At 37.1% G+C, this 19,612-nt stretch overlaps 1 protein-coding gene across 4 annotated transcripts in view; it reads right to left on the bottom strand.

Moving 5' to 3' along the window:
* The window catches only part of Cdkl5 (cyclin dependent kinase like 5), a 170,553-nt gene that overhangs the window by 106,553 nt on the left and 44,388 nt on the right, over positions 1 to 19,612 (bottom strand). For all 4 annotated transcript variants that reach the window (XM_051141721.1, XM_051141722.1, XM_051141720.1 and 1 more), the window contains one exon: positions 2,318 to 2,548. In XM_051141721.1, coding sequence (XP_050997678.1) covers positions 2,318 to 2,381 — 64 coding nt within the window. In that variant the 5' untranslated portion in view covers positions 2,382 to 2,548. The remainder of the gene's footprint in view (positions 1 to 2,317; positions 2,549 to 19,612) is intronic.

Here is a 19,612-nt window from a genome sequence, read left to right as displayed (position 1 = left end):
AACATATAGATAGATGATGGAGTGCTGAAGAAACACTACAGATATTTTTATTACCAGACAGGCATATCTTGCAAGCTACTATGAGAGGGGGCAGACTTGGGTGAGACAAACTGGGAGATATGTCTCTAAGGCTCTAGGACACTGTAGAGTGGCTCCTTCATTTTGGTAGAGAGGCATGGATCTTCTAATCATAGGTAAGATGGAACCAGCACTTAGAACCATCCAAACTAACTCCACAGTCACCGGAAAACAGTCAATCCACAGCAACTTTTCAATCAGGTGAAAATGGCTCATCTAGGCTACAGGAATGTATGCTTGACAGATGCATTTCCTAACCCCAAGCCAACCGAGGTAGTTTACAAAGAAAAAGTATATAGCAATGTCTGGCTATAACTTAAATTAATAGAATCTAATGTATAAAGAATAGCCTTGCAATCTTGGCTAATCTAAGCCAATACCTAAAAAGATCATTGACAGATACTTAGAAAAAAACCAAGGTTATAGTCTAGACAGTCAAAGACAAACATTGGAACACTCCAAACTTGTTACACTCTACCTGGCATTTACCCTTTACTGCATGAGTCTTTAACTGCTAGAGCTTTAAAAATTAAAATTTGAAAAAACAGTGTTTAAAAATTATTTGTTACAGCCGAGCGTGGCGGCACACGCCTTTAATCCCAGCACACCAGAGGCAGAGCCACTCGGATCCAGATTGCTGTGAGCTCAAGGTCAGCCTGCTCTACAAAGCAAGTCCAAGACAGCCAAGGCCACACAGAGAAAGCCTCTCTCAAAAACAAGAAATTATTTGTTACAGTTAGGTGGTGGCAGCGGCACAGGTCTTTAATGCCAGCACCTGGGAGGCAGAGGCGGGTGGATCACTGTGTTTGAGGCCAGCTTGGTCTACAAAGTGAGTCTAGGATAGCCAAGGCTACACAGAGAAACCCTGTCTTAAAAAATGTGTGCCTCTGTATGCGTGTGTGCGCACGCATGAGCGTGTGTATGTGTGTGTGTGTGTGTGTGTGTGTGTGTGTGTGCGTGTGTGTGTGTGTCCCATTGTGCATATGAATATTAGAGGACAACCCTGTGGAGTTAGTTTTCTTCACCCATCTTGTGAGTCCTGGGACAAATCTCAGAGTCTCAGGATTGGTGGCAAGCACCCCTACTGACTGAGCCATCTTGCTGGCCCACAACGGCAAATTTTATAACACAGATAAGAGACTAACAATGAATTTTTGTTACATATTACAAATGACGCAATGAAAAGGAGTGAACTAGTGAAGGAAGGCGGACCAGTTTCTGGTAAGGTTTGAACTTCAAACCTTGAAACAAGCACTTAATTAATAATCAGACTCTCATTGTTTCTATTTACTTGAGAAAGATTTGCCAACCTAATATTAAAATCTTGAGGAGCTCTGTAAAAATTTTAAATTCTTGAAATTCAAATTTTATTTTAAAAACCAAAAATACAAAACTTTGGTAACATCTGCTTTTTATAAATGCTAAGAAACATTTTCATTTATATCCTATTAAAACCATTTTTAAAAGTATCTGTCAAGTTATCTCTAAGAATCAAAATGACTAAGCAAGAAAATCAGGGTGATTTCTTTTTCTAGGATTCAATTTTTGAAAATGAATTATACTTTCACAAATCAATAGTATCTTAAGCATAAAAGCATCATGGTATGCTCTACAAGAAAACAAAAAGTAATGGCACTAAAACCATATCATGCATACTGATTTAAGATGTTAAAAATATAACCAAACTCCATACTTATAAACTGTAATCTGTTGTTCTCAAAGAAATGGAAGTTATTTATCCATTTGTTTAGCATCTAGTACAAATAAATTTTATGTTATTTAAAAGTAAGCTTAGATTACATAAAATGTAACAATAATAAAAATACATAGACTAAGGAAACCATACTAGTGAAAAGAATGAAATCAGGTCAGTTTAAAAATGTCCCTGATTGCCAAGTATGGTGGTTTATGTGTTGAATCCCAGCACTTAGAGGCAGAGGCAAGGGAATCTTTGCATTCAAGGCCATCCTGGTCTTATAGAAGAAGTTCTAGGAAGGTAAAGGCTATACAGAGAGACTTGGTCTTACAAAAATCTATTAAACTTGTAATGGTTTTAAATGTTATTAGTTTTCACTTGGAGAGTAAGAACCACATAGCTGAAGAGCAGTTTTATTTTTACTACTGTACACTCAGGTGCATATCTGAGTTAAGATGCTAAATTAAGAGGATCTGAATAAAGTTTTGGTGATGTAGAAAATGATATAACACTCCAAACTTCAAATGTGAAACTCTAACTTACCTTCACCTACAACCCCAAGGATCTCAAATTTATTCATCACATTACCAATGTTAGGAATCTTCATGAAGACAAACTCCTTTTTTGATGTAAGCCATGGAACATGGCACCAAAAAAGGATCTTCTACAAAGTTATTCAGTAAGTAGGAAAAAAAATGTTCCAACGAAGAAATTTTCAGTGCTTGGCAAGAAACTTTTATACATTTGTTCAATGTTGAAGTATTAAATGAGCGTCTGAAAGAACAAACACAATGAAACACCATTAGTATCATGTTACAATGCTCAACCTATCATATCTATTTTTTAATGATTTTTAATCCATGTTAATGTATCATATGCTGTGATAGCATAGGAAGAAAGAACTTCACATGAAATGAACCTTAGTATTTAAAATTAATACCATGACCACAACTAGAGAAGGGAAGGACCAGTTAACTTCTGAAACTAGCACTTAGTGTCCTCAATCTAAAATCAAAAATAAATGTTGTGCTCAACCATCTCAGCCACTTAGATCTTAGATGTGTGTCTTTAACAGTGATAGAACCTTTAATTGAAGACAGAGTCTCACTATGCAGCCCCGGCTGGAACTCAGAGATCTACATGCCTCTTGACTCCAGTGTGCTGGAGTGCTGAAACTAATGCTGTATTCCATCACACACAGCTGACAAGAAACTTCTCTATGTATACCGGGAAATGAACAGGTAAGTATACAGTGAATAATGAGACCTCTGTTTTCTGTTTTTAATTTTTAAAAAATTTATTCTTTGGAACCGCATACATGCATACATCACACACACACACACACACACACACACACACACACACACACACACGCACCTCTACCCTGCTTCCTTCAACTAGAGCCTTGAACTCCTCATAGACAACCCACCATCAACTCCCCTTCCAAACTCCATGCCTTCTCTTTTTTAATAACCCACATAATCCAATTAGTGCAGCCAGAATGTTCATGGATGTAGGGCGCCATCCACTGGAGCACGGACAACCTACCCTGGGCCACATCCCTAAAGAAAACTGACAGTTTCTATCAACTGCCAATGGCTCCTCTGCTAGGAGTAGGGCCTTAGGAACCCTACTTTCCCCAGGCTGAAATAAGACCCTTATTTCTTAATATTACAAAAGGGAAATGCAATATGAAAGGGCAAGAAAATATTTAAGTGTTTATGTCCCCACATATACATATTCTAAAGCTCCATGCCCTGAGAGAGTGAGCATACAAGTAATGGCACATCAATAGCTCTGAGCACAGTGCATACACTAGTGAAAAGATTCCCAGTTCATTGGAGAGATGATTAATTCAGGAATAGGACAGGATAAGTGCAGAGCCAGAAAGTAAAGAAATGCTCAAAAAACAATCAGGACATGTCAAATGGGCTCAGCAGCCAAGCTAAACTGACTCATTCTGGCCATATGGGTAATATTCAACAGTTAAAAAATAAAGATATTAATAAATTATAGTCTGTAGAATAAAACATATATCTATAAATAAATGCAGGCAAAACTTTTTATGAAGTTTTATAACAAATAATAAAGGCAGTAATAGAATTAGAAAATCTCCATTTGGCAGCCATTCTAGTAATAATTACTTTAGGGAAGTGTCATCAATATGTGCTAAAACTTATAGTTGAAAGTTACAGGAAAAACAATATATCTTGTCTCAGACTATCTACCCACCAGGTACCTATTAACTACAAAAGGACAAGGAGTAATTATATACTGAAGAATCATTCCAGCCATACCATAATTAAGTGATCAAAGTTAACATGGTCACTAATGGAAGAAACCAACATTACATGTCTCCTGAGAGAACACACCACAACACTACTTCTGTGGCAATTCTACTAGAAATGAGAGGCATAAATCTAGCCAGGTGCGGTGTTTATGACTGTAATTTCAGCACTTGGGATGTTAAAGCAGGAAGATCAGAAGTTCATACCTAGCCTTGGTCAAATTGGGAGTTGAAAGTCAACCCCAAACAAACAAAATTTAAATGCTTACAGATTATTCAGTACTGACTTAGATAATACTTAGGCTATAAAAAATACTCTAGTTTTTTGTTTGTTGTAGTTCTTTTATTTTAAAAAAATGTGTCCTATTTCTACAATAACAAAATTTTTAAAACCCAATGTTTTAAAAGGAAGAAATAAATTTAAACAAAGATAATTCCTCGTTTCCTGTGGAATGTCAAATTAAAAAATAAAAGAGTACCCCATGTGATTTATAGACAGAAAGTGTTCTTTCAAACATGATGGTGGAGACGTAAACTAGGGCAAGACTTTCAAATAATTAGAATGTCCATAATTAAATGAGATTTAAATGTTCTTATCCAGATAAAGATGTGTGACCATATAGAACCCTGCAACAGTCAGGCATAATGAATCTAGCACTTAGAAGACAAAGGCAGGAGGATCTCTGTATGTTCAAGGCCAGCCTGGTCTACTGAGCAAGATGCTGACTCAGAAGGAAAAAAAAGAGCACCTGCAACCAATAGTCTTAAAAGTAAATGATCAGACATGGTTTTCTTTTAATTAAATCTACTGGGGATGGAGGGATGGCTCACTAGTTCAGAGAATTTTGTTCTTGCAAAGGATCGATGTTTGGTTCTTAGCACCTAGAGAAGCTGCTCACAGATGCTTACAATTCTAGCTCCAAGGAATCTGCTGCCCTCTTCTGGCCTTCTGGGTACCACATTCATATGCACAAATATGAATTTAAAATAAATATTAAAACATAACAATGAACTCTACCTATTCATATTTATTTTTAAAAATATTCAATCATCTTGTTAGGTTCTAGGCTTACTAGCAAAGTATGGGGCACATGCACATACATGAACTGATAAAATGTAGAGGATTCAAAAGGGATACAAAACAGAAACTACAGATATTATCTATAAATTTAAAGGGAGTCAGAATTGGTGATGCATGCCTGTAACCCCAGCATTCAGAAAGAAGGTGGGCGCAGAAGGCCAGCCTGAACAACAAATGAGACCTTGTGTGCAAATGAAATGAAATCAAATCAAATCAAAAAAGAGGGGCTGAGAATGCTTCAGATAATAAAAAAGACTTTTAATTTTGCAACCTGAAGTTAATCCCGGGTATCACATAATGAAAGGAAATAACCAACTACCAAGAGATGTCCTCTGACCACATATGTATACATATACAGAAAGAGTAATAATGATTTTTTAAAAAGATAAAATGTGAGAAAGAAAAATGGGGCACAGAAGAGAAGGGAGTTTACAATGCCCAGTTTACATTCCTATCATCATGTCTAAAAGAACAATTCCTGTCAACTTACCTACTCTACATGAGACAGTTATTTTTAAAAAGCTTCAGATACCATAGGCAGCAAAGGCAATTTCTTTGTTTGTATTCATTTCCTTTTAAAGCAGTTATTGCTTGTAGAAGTATGGTTTAGGAAGGAATAGGGAGGGGGCAGGAAGGAAGGAAAGAAAAGAAAACTGAGAGGATAATAACTGGTAAACTATCAGAAATTTAAGTATCTAACAAGGTAGCTAAACATAGGCTTCATATATAAATATTAATTACCTTTGTAAACATTAGTAAAAAATAAGCATGTTCTATAGTAGACCACATTTATAAGAACCAAAAGAAGAATTTAGGATTTAACATGAAAGCTATCGAAGATCTCTAACACAAATATATAAGACTGTATCTAAAGCCATTAAAGAAAACCCTAATGAATACAAGTTTTTCAAATTTGAAGGCTAAGATGATTGGATGCTATAAAAATGCCAATTCCTTCAATTCAATTCTAATCAAGCCCCCACATGGTTTCTGAGGAATTAAGACAAGTTGCTCTCAAAATCTACATGGAAGAGCAGAGTTACCAATAGAAACAATACTCTTTGTATAAGGAGAAAAGAATAAGAATGGAATTCAGGATGGATGGAGAGATGGTTTAGTGGTTAAGAGCAATGACTGTTCTTCCAGATGACCAGGGTTCAAATCCCAGCACCCACATGGCAGCTCACATCTGTCTGTAACTCCATGATCTGACACCATCACACAGACACACAAGCAGGCAAAACACAAATGTACATTAAATAAATAAATGTTTTTTTTAAGATAACAAAAATGGAAGTCAGGCTTAGGCAGGAGGATTTGACTGCATATACAACAGAATATACTGAGAGATATATACTGAGAATATACTGAATGGAAATTAAGAAGGTGGTCTTGACACCAGACTGGCAAATTAAGACCATGGAACAGGCATGAACACAAAGAATAAGCAACAACAATAATACCATACCCCTACAACTTCTTACAATCCTGATCAGACTCAGAGTAACTTTTTACAGTAAATCAGGTCATGTTACTTCTCATTGAAATTCTGGAGTGACTTCCCATATCATCAAAAGTAGTGGCTGAAGCCCACCCGTAGGCCACATGCCTCAACGCTCACCCTCTGGGAACATCTGCTAGCCTGGCTCCAATCACACTGACCACCTTTCACTATACCTCCCTTAGGAAACTAAAGCAAGTCTCTTCCATGTAAGTATAGATTTCTAATGCAGAGGTTTTCAACTGTCCTAATGCTGGACACTTTAATACAGTTCCTCATGCTGTGGAGACTCCCGACCATAAAATTATCATTGCTACTTCATAACTGCATCTTTGCTATTGGTATGAATTGTTATGTAAATATTTTTGGAGACAGAGGTTTGTCAAAGGGGTCATGACCCACAGGTTGAGAACCACTGTTTTAAGAGTTTACTATAATAGTCAGTAAAACATATGGTACAATCATGCATTGCTATCGTTTTTAAGATGGCAGTCACAAAATCTATAACCTAGGCTGGCATCAAACTCATGGCAATCCTCCTTTTCCTTGGCCTCTTGAGTGCTGGAATCACAGGCATCTGTTTGAATATCTGTCTTACAATGCTATAGTTTGGGAAAAACCCAACTCTTCTATTATTGATTTAACACTCACTTCAGGACTGTCTCTCATGTCATAGGGAGTAGGTAAGTAAGAACCACAAGGGTCAGTGAGATGGCTCAACAAGAAAAACACTTGCCACATAAGCTTGATAACCTAAGTACAGATCCCTGGAGCCCATAGTGAAGGAAAGACCAGACCTCTGACCTCTACTCTCATGTCACCATGGTAAACACATACACGCACACACACCATACAGACACAATAATAATGGACTGATTAACTGAAAAGACACACAAAGCCATAGTGAATAAATAACCTAGGCCCTCACCATCATAGAGCTTTTCATTGTGCAGAGGGAGGTAAACTCCAAACAGATAATAATATAGGTAGAAAAGAAAGAAAATGAGATTTTCTTTCCAACAGGGAGGGCTTTTCAACAAATGTGAGGGTGGAGATGGCAGTGATAAGAAACGAGCCATATGAAGAGACACAACTATCATGTCCAGTTAAAAGATACTCAGGGTCTTTCTGAGATTTAATCTTCCTTTTCTAAGGCTGGTTTGAAAGACCCAGGGAACATCTAAGCATCTACTCTTCTGACAAATATGGTGTAGCTCATTTCAAAGGAACTGTGGTAAAAATTAAATGATCTCCACTAAGAAGGCCCAGCACCCAAAATAGATCCACAGCAAGAGATACAGGAAAGATTTGTTATCACCTAGTCTCTGTGGCAACCCAAATAATGTAAACTGAGAATCTCAATTTAAATATGCCAGCGCATATATAACACTGGTGTCAAACTCAATGTTTTAACTACCGGTATTCATACTGAGACAAAACCAAACAAAAAACAAATAAACAAACAAACAAAAACAACAAAACAAGCACTGTGTCAAATTTAGCTGAATAACATTGATTAATCTTGAAAGAAAAAAAATGATACAAAAATGAAGACATTTTAGCTGCTTTTAATGGCAAATTATATAACTTGGATGAAATGTGTCTTTGAGGCCAAATACAAATACTGGGGAAAATACTTTGTAAAAAAGAATTTGAAAGCTCTGATAGTTAACACATTTATAAAGACGTATCTGGTTCAAATCAAGGCAAAAGAATAGAACCCAGAGAGGTAGCCAAAATCACTCTATTTTGATCTCTTTGGGAATTTGAAGAAATAGAAAAAAATGAAAGAAAAACAGGTTGCTTATGAAATCCTTACAGATATAGGGGCACGGATATCAAAGAAAGGGGTGTTTCAAAAGGACAAAGCTGGTTAGAAACTGGAGCCCAGAAGAAGCTTCAATTTCAGAACAAAGTAAGCCAGCAATATGTCAATGCTTGGACAGATCTATATAAAACCTCTACATATACCTTGGACTAAGATGGTTCCACATTCAGATTGGTGGTATCACTGGTCTACGGTAAAGTAAAAGGGGGATTATTTTTTCTAGGAAAGACAGCACCAATCTAGATCTCATAATAGTGTCACAAATCATTTCTCATTTACAGTGTACAAAATGGGAGCAAAGATGGACAGAAATACAAGGTGAGATCCCATAAGCAAGAACTAACAGAAACAAACAGCTGAAACAGAAAGTGACTCAAAGAATCGGAAATAGTCAAATAATCAAGATAGCCCATGAAATACCTGCAGGATTCATGTAGAAGAAAACTAAAAAAAAAAAAAAAAAAAAGTCAGGCATTTTTATGACTGGGTAGCGGAAAGGGGGGGAGACAAAACTCAATGAGTTAGAATACTAACACAGTAGCAAAACACAAAAGGAACTCAATGAAAAAGAAAAGTGTCAGCATTCAGAAGATCTTAGATGGTTTCTAAAAACACCACACAATACCTGTTCTCTAATTCTCCAGCACATAGACATTTATAAAACTGATGGCATGCTAGGCCATAATTATAATTCCAACCAAATTACAAGGGATGAAGTCAGAGCATAGTCTCTCTCCCTAACTAAAATATGTGAGATGTCAAATACAAAAGAAATAATTGGAGCTGGTGCAATGGCCCATGCCTGTGATCCCAGCATTGGCATCACTGTAAGTTCAAAGCAAAAGGAGTCCAGGACAGCCAAAGCTACACAGAGAAACACCATACTGAAAAACAAACAAACAATAAATAAAGGAAAAATTATTAAGTGTGGAAATTAATAATTCCCATAATATTCTATTACTGAGTCAAACAAGAAATCAAAACACTTAAAAATTACAAAGCTGCAAATGTATGACAAGAAGCTAAATCAATATTTAGAAAGGGAAACTGCCAAGGTCTAAAGAATGAGAGCAGGCACAGGCATTTGGCACCAAGCTTGACAACCTGAGTTCAATCCCCAGGACCCATATCATGAAAGGAAAGAACCAGCTTTTGTAGATTGCCTTGTCCTCTGACCTCCACACATATGTCACACACTTACAACTACACAAAGCAAATGTTTGTTTGTTTTAAAGAAGAAAGGAAACTAATACTCATACATCAGAAAATGCATACACTGAAAATAAATGAACTAATCACCAATCTCAAGGTTAAAAGGGATATATACGATAAATATAAAAAATCACTTGTGTCAGAAATTCTTGGACCTTGGAAATCAAAGCTACAATTTACTTTATTAAAAAAAAGGTAGATATGGTAGAATATGAACAGGACTGCAACCTCAGCATTTGGGAGAGTAAAGCTAGAGGACTGAGACTGAGGCCAGTCTGGGGTGCATAGAGAGAGCCTATTAACAAAAATTTAAAAATACAAGAGTCAGAGTGTCAGCTTCAACATCTCCTGAACAGAAAAGTTAACCATGCCAGGGTAAACTTCTGCCCCAAAGAACTTTGAGCAAATACATATGGGTCATTTTCAGAGGTAAGCTAGTGGCAACTTATTACACAACAGAAAACTAATAAAAACAGAAAAACTAAACCACAAACCATATAGGCATATATGTGATTATGTATTTGTTACAAAATTCAGGATATTAATTACATCTAGGGAGCAGTAAAATGGAGAAGAAATGCATACCAAGATGGTCTTTTGGAGATGCCATTTCTGTTTCTTAATTGCTGTCTTAATTAACAATTCACTCATATTTTTTCACTATTGTCTGTGTTTTAGGTATTTCTATGCTGCTATATTCAATAATAAAACATGTTTTTCAGAATTCACAATGACTCTAAGACACCATATATATTTAGTTTCTTAACCATTTATTTGGAGGAAAAGAAAATTCATAAAGCATTGAGCACTGCATCAATAAACAAAAAAGTCTGTCCTTTCTCTTGCTGAGGCCTAACTCTACATATTATACTACGTCTGTTGTTAGATATAGTAACAAAGCAAAAATACCATCAAGGAACAATAAACCAAAGTGACCACTCCTAAAATCATACCTGATGAGGAGCTAAAGAAGAGACTGAGTTTGCCTTCTATCAGAAATGACTAACATCCCATCTGAACCTGTTTGAAAGAGGAAGCGGATGTAGAGATTTATTTCAGGGAGAAGAATGAAGAGTACTGGGAGAAGCGGAAAAGAAACAGATTGCAGAACAGTAGTGATTAGGAAAGGATCAGTCATATTCATGAAGCTCACATTGGACATGTGTGTCAGATACCTCCGACAGGCCAGCTGATGCTAGAAAGGCTTCAGGGTACACTAGTGAACACTGGCCTGCCTCTTGCTTTCATGAAGCTAAGGGGACGTGGGCAACAAACAGACATGATAATTTTGAGTGACAATTATTATTAAAAAATTAAAGTCATTGCAGAAGACAGGGAAGGGTCCTTTAGATAGGTGGTCTGACAGTGACCTGTCCGAGAAATCTCATTCCTGTCCCTGAAAAGAAGCAAGCCACGGCTTGCACAGCGCTGTGAGAAAAGCATTCAAGGCAATACAAAGAAGAACTTGATAAGCTGAAGAACAGAGAAGGCCTGTATATCTAAAGCAGAACAGACAAAGAAGAGACCAGCAGGTGTCAGGCTGGGGTAGTTATAAACAGTTTGTCCCCAAAAGAAAGGAGTCTTACACTGAACTAGATGTCCTTTATAGTACCTTCCAAAGGAAAGACTTTAGATTACTAGCCCTTAACCTTATAAACAAATAACCAGATGTCTCACAGTAATAATAAATAACATCTAGAGTTAAGAGAATTTCAAAAATTATTACATTTATATATTCAGTGAGAGAGATGGAGTGAGAGAGAAAGAGAGAGAGAGACAAAGAAAAAGACACCAAAGATATAATGCATGCGTGTCATGGCACATGTGTAGAGTTCAGAAGGCAACTTGTAGAATTCTATTCTCTCCCTCCACCATGTGGGTTCTGGGGATCACACTCAGGAGTCAGGCTTGTACTGAGCTAACTCATCAGCCCCAGAATTAAACAATTTTGTATCTGCATTTATAAGCAAGCAGGTAGCTAAAAAACTGACAAAAAGATAAGACTTACAGTGTATCTCATAAATTATGAGCACTGAACTTAAAAGCTGCCTGGGCCTCGAATGTTCCCTTCATTGCCAAAATTAAAATCTTCATCTCAGAGGATCTTTTCTTCTTTTCAAAGAAAGAACAAAATCCATTGAATCATGAGTTTTGTTTTTGTTCCTGGCATTGTTTTTATACATACAAATGAGAAAACCATTTTGTCACTGAAGATGGCACAGGAACAAAATTGGAACATGACTAAATTTGTTATAATAGAAGAGTTCAAATGATTTGAAAGCATTTTAAAACTCAGGATCCTCATGAAATTTGCAGGTAAATGGATGGAAGTAGAAAATATTATCCGGAGTGAGATAACTAAAACCCAGAAAAACATACATGATATGTACTTACTTTTAAGTGGATATTAGCTGCAAAATAAAGGGTAATCATGCTACAATTCATAGACCCAAAGAAGCTAAGTAACAAAGAATGCCCAAGGGAGGATGCTTAAATCCCACTCAGAAGGGGAAACAAAATAGATATCAGAAGTGGATGAAGTAAGGGAACTGGGTGGGAAGGGGAGTGCGGAGGGGAGCAAGAGCAAGAATCAGGTGTGTGGGGAGTGAGGGTGGTAGTGAGAGGGCTTACAGAGAAGGGAGACCAAGGGAGGAGGGCATCTTTGGGACAAGCTGGAGACCTGCAACAGGGTAGGCTCCTAGGATGATATGGGGATGATTCTAACTGAGACTCCTAGCTGCAGGGCACATGGAGACTGAAATGGCCACCTCCTAGCCAGGCAGAACTTCCAGTGGAGGGAGGGGGACACCAATATACCCACAAAACCTTTGACCCAAAATTTACCCTGCCTAAAATGTGTGTAGGGATAAAGATGGAGCAGAGATTAAGGGAAATTGCCAGGCAAAGATTGGCCCAACTTCAGACCCACCTCATGAGAGCCAACCCCTGACACTATTAATGATACTCTACTATGCTTGCAGACTGGAGCCTAGGATAACTGTCTTCTGAGGGGCTCCATACAACAGCTGATGGAATCAGATGCTGAGACCACTGCCAAATAGGCAGAGTTTGGGGAGTCTTGAGGAAGAACTGGAGGAAGGATAGAAGAGCACAGAGGGCTCAAGAACTCCAAAAGACCAACAAAGTCAACTAACTGGGGACTAACAGAGACTGTAGCCCAAACAAAGAGCACTCATGGACGGGACCTAAGCCCCCGACACATATATAACTGATGGGCAGTATAGCCTTCATGTAGATCCTCTAGCGACTGAAGTGGGGGCTCTCTCTGACATGGACTCTGTTGTCTGTCTTTGGATGCCCTTTCCCTAGCTGGGCTGCCTTGTCAGGCCTCAGTGGAAGAGGACTTAGTTGCTTAGTCCTGATGAGATTTCATGTGCCAGTGAGGGTTGGTATGTGGATGGGGGGCTTGGGGGTGGGGGATTGGGGAGGTGAGACTCTCCTTTCCTAAGGAGAAGGGGAAGGTGGAAAAGGTAGAAGGGTGGGACCAGGAGGAGAGGAGGGAGAGGGCTGAGACTGGGATGTAAAGTGAATAACTAAATAAATTTAATTAAAAAAAAAAAACAGCTCAGGATCTACGGCTAGAAGGAAGCCATTTCTACGGAAAAGCATCAGAATGATCTTGTGGGGACTTTTTACATTGAAATGGGAAAAGAATATTGCATTCTATTTAGTGTTCCTCCTAGATAGGACCATCTGATCCTCAGCTAACAGGGTCTTCATTCTGCTTTATTCTCTCAATAGTAGAAAGTAATTTGACTTAATCATCTGCCTTCTAAAATTTAGTTCCTATTATTAAATCAAACACCTACTTGATAAGCATGAGTTATACATAACTTGCTAGCATAAGAAGTTTAAGCTAGCAAGCATGTATCTTCCTTTGTCCTTGTCAATCTTTCTACAAGGAAGGAACCAATAACAATTCAATGCTCATTTCCCCAGCTGAGCCAACCTTACTAAACTCCAAGCTCTTTGGGAACCAGATTGAAAACAGAAGCTAAAATAGGGCAGGAAAAACTTAGAGGGTACTGTGTGGGTACTCTTTAAGGTATCTTAGATGTTATTTTTGAAGGTACCTATGTGAAAAAAATGTAAAGATCAATTTTAGTAAGGTTACCAGGAAATAATAGATTCTAAATTCCAAAACCCTAAATAACCAAATTTAAAATAAACTTAGAAAGTTGGGAACTTCCTAGATTTTGGTACATTAATAAGAACCAGAAAATATTATTCAAGTTACTATGTCCCCTTCTACAAGAAAAGAAAAGAAAAACAACAACAACAAAACCCTTAAAATTACAAAAGGATAGAAAAAGCTGCTGTTGAAGACTGTTTAATGAATACTGAGTTTGGGGATGGTGAGGTGGCTCAGTGGTTAGGAAGACCTGCTGTTCTTCCAGAAGAACTGAGTTCAGTTCCAAGTACCCATGTTAGGTGCCTCATAAGTCCTGTAACTCCATGCCCCTGGCCTCCTTGTATGTGTGTGGTGTGTGTGTGTAGGGTGGTTGCACATGCCTGTGTGTGCATTTCCAATGAATGAGAAGGTATAAAGGTCAGGGGACAACTTCCAGGAGCAGGTTCTTTCTTCAACTGCGTGAGTTTAAGGTCACCAGTTTTGCTGTCAAGCACCTTTACTCACTAGCCCAAACTACTTATTTCAAATGCTACAATTTTTATCATGGGATATAAGGAGCAACTGGATGGTCATAAAGGAAGGGCAGAGACACAGGGGTGACATGAAAATGTGACATCATATTTTGAAAAGAAAGGCAATCCAGGAATCCATTTTGCCCATATCTATCTGAGTTTAGATATCTATCTGAGTTTAGATATCCATAAAACAGAAAGGGGGAAACAGAAATGAAAATCTATTCATATTACAGTCACTATCCTAACAAAAGTCCCTAATCTTTCTGTTCAACTAAGAGTAGAAGCCCAAATTTTTTAGATTAATATCATTACATCACTACCCCCTTCCCCTTCCTCCCTCACTTCTTCCCATACAGCCCTTCTTGCTCTCAAGTTCATGGCCTTTTAAAAAATTGTTGTCACACACACACACACACACACACACAAGTGCAACCTCTCAGTTCATGTATGTTTTCAGGGCTGACCATTTGGTCCTGGATAACCAATTAGTGTGCAACTAGTGCTGACCCTGTGAGATGGCTCTTCAGGTAAAGGCACTAGTTGTGAAGTAGGATGCCCTAAATTCAATCCCCATTTGAATTTAATTGCAAGAACCCACACAGTAGAAGGACAGAAGCAACTTGCAATTTGCCTATATGAGATGTTTCCAATTTCTTTATGAAGGCACTTAGTGCTATGAATTTTCCTCTTAGCACTGTTTTCAATGTGTCCTATAAATTTGGGTATGTTATACCTTCATTTACATTGAAATTTAGGAAGTCTCTAATTTCTTTCTTTATTTCTTCCCTGACGAGTTATCACTCAGTAGAACATTGTTTAATTTCTATATGTGTAGGCTTTTTGTTATTTCCCTTGTTGTTGAGGTCCAGCTTTAGTCCACTGTGGTCCGATAGGAGACAAGCTATTATTTCAATCTTCCTGTATCTATTGAGGCTTGCTTTGTGACCTTTATATGGTCAATTTTGGATAAGGTTTCAGAAGGTACTGAGAAGAAGGTATAATCCTTGGTGTTTTGGTGAAAACTTCTGTAGATATCAGTTAGGTTCATTTGATTAGTGACGTCTGTTAGTGTCATTATTTCTCAGTTTAGTTTCTGTTTCATTGACTGAGTAACAAGTTTCTTAACCACTGAGCTATCATCTCTCCAGACCCAAATTTTTCAATGATGTTGTTTAATTTAACAATAAATTTAAACTTAAATAAATTAATGAGTTAATTTTTTTCTAATAAGTAAATTAACAATTTATTTTGAATAAAATAAATTAAAATACAGATTAATATGGAAATTATTAGCCAAGATCAATAAGCTTAGTCAAGAAGAATTAGCCTGAGTTTGATAAATATAGATAAGTATATATACATTTCTGAGAATAGACTTAAAAGGAAAAATATTGCAGGTAGATGGGGAAAATTTGAAGTTAAAGAGCTTAAGCAACTTTATATCTAATGATGGTGAGCACAAAACAAAAATGTGTCTAACAAAGCATTTATCCAAACAGTCAATCCTCTCAGCAGTGGTATAGGTCTGACTGTACTCATTTTATTTCCATTATGATTTCTGTTGCTGTACAAAATTTTACAATCCTAGATTTTTAAAGTCATTTTTAATATTTACTGCTTGGGTTTAAAGTTTTACTTTTCTCATAAAGCTTTTGTCTCTGTCTTCCGCGCGTGCGTGTGCACACGCACACACAAACACACACACACACACACACACACACACACACACACTTAAAAGCTAATGAGCTTGACAGGGTGGTATATATCTGTAATCCTGACATTTAGCAGGAAGCTAAAGGCTAGCCTGACGCTACACAGCAAGACTGACTACTGCCATCCCTCAAAATTGCTAATGATATTTTATGAATTTACTATCCCTTTTGGGTCTTGACATAAATTACTTATGTCAGTTGGGAAACCCCTTTAAGTGCAAACTACTAATTAAGATGATAAATCCCACTTTATGGAGATATTTGCTTTATTTCTGTCATTTTCTATGTCATACTTCTGTCATTATCTAATTAGTGATAACAATTGTTCTTTTTTATACAGCTACCAAGCATCAGAGGTTTTATGTATATAATCTCAATCTTCCTTATTAACCTATTTTTGTTCAGATACTGTTATTTCCTCTTAATGAATAAGAAAACAAGCTGAAAGGGGTTTTTTTAAAAAAGGACTTGGTTATGGTCATGTAATTAGTGAGCGAGGGCACTCAGATTTATCAGTATTCCCTGAGAATAGAACCTGGTAGGAAGAGTTTGTGCCACAAGCAGTGCGTGGGGACTGACTGTTCGTCATCTTAATAGGACTTCAGTTGTTGAAATAATGATGTCTCATCTTCTAAGGAAGACATATCAATGTGAGGAAACTAAAAAGTCACTCATGACATTTAAAATTAGGCTATGCTAACCTGACTAACTGCAACAGCAGATAAGATAGTTATTACATTTGCAATGTGTGTGGGTCGTTTTAGAGGACTGAATCTTGCATCTATGGTTAAGTAAAGTAGTACTTATTTTGAGAAAAATGATGATCCGTGATGAGACCTAGGCTGAATGGTCATCAGGAAGCTATGCTGTACTCCCTCTGCTCTGCTGTGAAGCACCCTCTCAAAAGCTGCTTCTAAGACATGCATCTAAACTCCATTTCCTCTGTGTTGTGGGATGAATGCATAAGATTTGTTCCAGCTTTCAGATTCTGTGGGTCCCTGAACAGGAAAGTGATGGATGCTGTTTCAACGGGCTTTACAATCTGTTCTGCACGGAATTCAAAACACAAATAATTAGCCAGGCATGGTAGCATATGCCTTTGTTTCCAGCACTTGGGAAGCAGAGGCAGGTGGATCTCTGTGAGTTCTAAATCACCTTGATCTACCCAATGAGTTCCAGGCCAACCAGGCCTACACAGAGAAACCCTGTCTCGAGAAAAAAACAAAAAACAAACAAACAAACAAACAAAAAACCAAGGAAAACCACACACTAATAACTCTGTGGAACTGCAAAATATATTATGGATAAACTACATAGAGACAGTAATATTGTTTACAAGTTCATTTTCCATCAGTTACTGTTGTTATAAATATGCAGTTCAGTTATTCTTTATGAATTGTTAGGACAACTTATTCTAAGCCTCTTACTTTCTTTGATTTTATCATTCTTTAATAAATGTGGGCTGTTATTAAGTTCTTCTTTGTGTACAGGCAGAAAACAACTGAAATTACATTTTTGAGCACTTTAAAAAGAGCTTTTGACAGCAAAAATAATGAAACTGAAATCTATCTGCCCAAAGACAAAACCTTGGAAATTCTAGATGTTTCTTATTATATTTTGTGATTTTTTTTAAAAAAATTAGCACCTATGTTATATGCATGGACCAGGCTCTGGGTATGATATCTACCTTTTAAAAGTTATAATTTGGCTAAGGATTATATACATGTACAGAAAAAAATAACCACATGAGGAAATCTCTGTAAGAGCCAAGGGTAAGAATTTATAGAATTTTGACATTTTTTTAAATCATGGAAATTAAAACTTGAGAAATTAATAAAAAAAGATATCAGGGTTTTGAGAGAACAATTTCTAATTGAACAGAGCACAGAAATTTTAATTTTTCTCTTATTACTAGTCATATATGAACTAGGTAATAGACAATGTATGAAACAAAAAGGAGATATGCTGTGATGACTCCACGGGCAAAAGCATTTCTTGCTGCCACAGCTAACAACTTGAGTTTGATCCCTGGAACCTACATACTGAAAGAGGAGAATCAATGTCCAGAATTTGTCCTCTGACTTGCACATGCACACATGCACCCCCATACACAAAATAAGTAAGTGTAAACTAAAAGGAAAAAAACACAAAAAGGAACTCCAGTGGGTTGCTTTAGTAAACAGAGAGGCTGAGTATTATAGAATGGTAACAAAATCTTTTGCTTAATGGGACTTTGTTATTACCTCTCCTGAATTCTCCTGTCATATTACAAATGAGATCTGAATGAAGTCTGGAAACCATATTAGCAATACCAATAATCACTACCAATACCAATTTATAAATTGTCATGATTATATACTACTAATGTAAGATGGTAATGGGAGAAGATGGGACCTCCACTACCTTTGCAATATTTCTCTATTCTGAAAATTATCCTAAATATTGGACCTAATTATTTTTAAAAACTCATTAAAGAGGCTGCCCATAATTTAGCTGGCAGAAGAAACAGTGAACTTGTAGACTGTACTGGCAAAAGATTATGAACTATGAAGAAAACAGAATGAAGGAAAATAAACAGGCCTTAGAACAACACAGGCTACTTTTGAGTATGCTGTGTTAGTTAATTGTAGCGTCAACTTCGCTGGACCACAAAAACCCTAGATATTTGTTTAAACATTATTCTGGCCATGTTACAAAAATCCTAGGTACTTGTCCAAACATTCTGGCCATGCCAGCTACTGCTTCAGAGCCATGAGTGCCACCATGCTCTCTACCTTGATGATAATGGACTAAAGCCTCTGAAACTGTAAGCCAGCCCCATTTAAATGCTTTCTCTTGCAAGAATTGCATTGGTCATGGTGTCTCTTCATAGTAGTAGAATAGTGACTTAGACAACATCTAAGAATTTCAATCAACTTCAATAAGATCCACACCAAGACACATACTCAAAATACTGAAAAAAACAGACAATGGTAAAAGCAGTAAAAGGAAAAACAAACTGTCACATACAAGGTATTCTCAGCAAGGTTAATAGCTGACTTCTGGTTAGAAAAAAAATGGAAATAAAGACTTAGCTGCACACACGTGGCTGCACACACATGGAGTTCTAGCACTTCAGGAGGCTAAAAACAGGAGGATCACCCCCACATTCAAGGCCAGTCTGGTTTATATTAGTTCCAAACCAGCTGGGGCCACATAGGAAGACCATGTCAAAGAAGAGAGGGAATGAGATAGAGAAAGGGGGATGGGGAGAGAAGAAGAGGAAGCAGCAGGTGACATGTTCAACATTCAAAATAGTGATGAAAACAGAAACCTGTAAACTGCTTCAGGCATAAAGGAAAAAATAAATGTAACTTCATCAATAAAAATGAAATCATTCACATCTAGAAGATATACAAGAAATATGAAAGGAAATTTTACTCTAGAAGCAAGTGACACAAGACAATAATGCTGAGTCCACACACTTATTTAAGGGCTACTAAGGCAAAACAAAAACAAAAACAAAAGACAAAAAACGTGAACGGGGCAAATCTGTAGTGCAATAAGGAA

Source organism: Acomys russatus, chromosome X (assembly GCF_903995435.1).
Source record: "Acomys russatus chromosome X, mAcoRus1.1, whole genome shotgun sequence".
In the NCBI taxonomy this organism is placed as follows: domain Eukaryota; kingdom Metazoa; phylum Chordata; class Mammalia; order Rodentia; family Muridae; genus Acomys; species Acomys russatus.
Note: the sequence above shows the minus strand (reverse complement) of the source record. Positions and strands in the feature narration are given on the sequence as shown.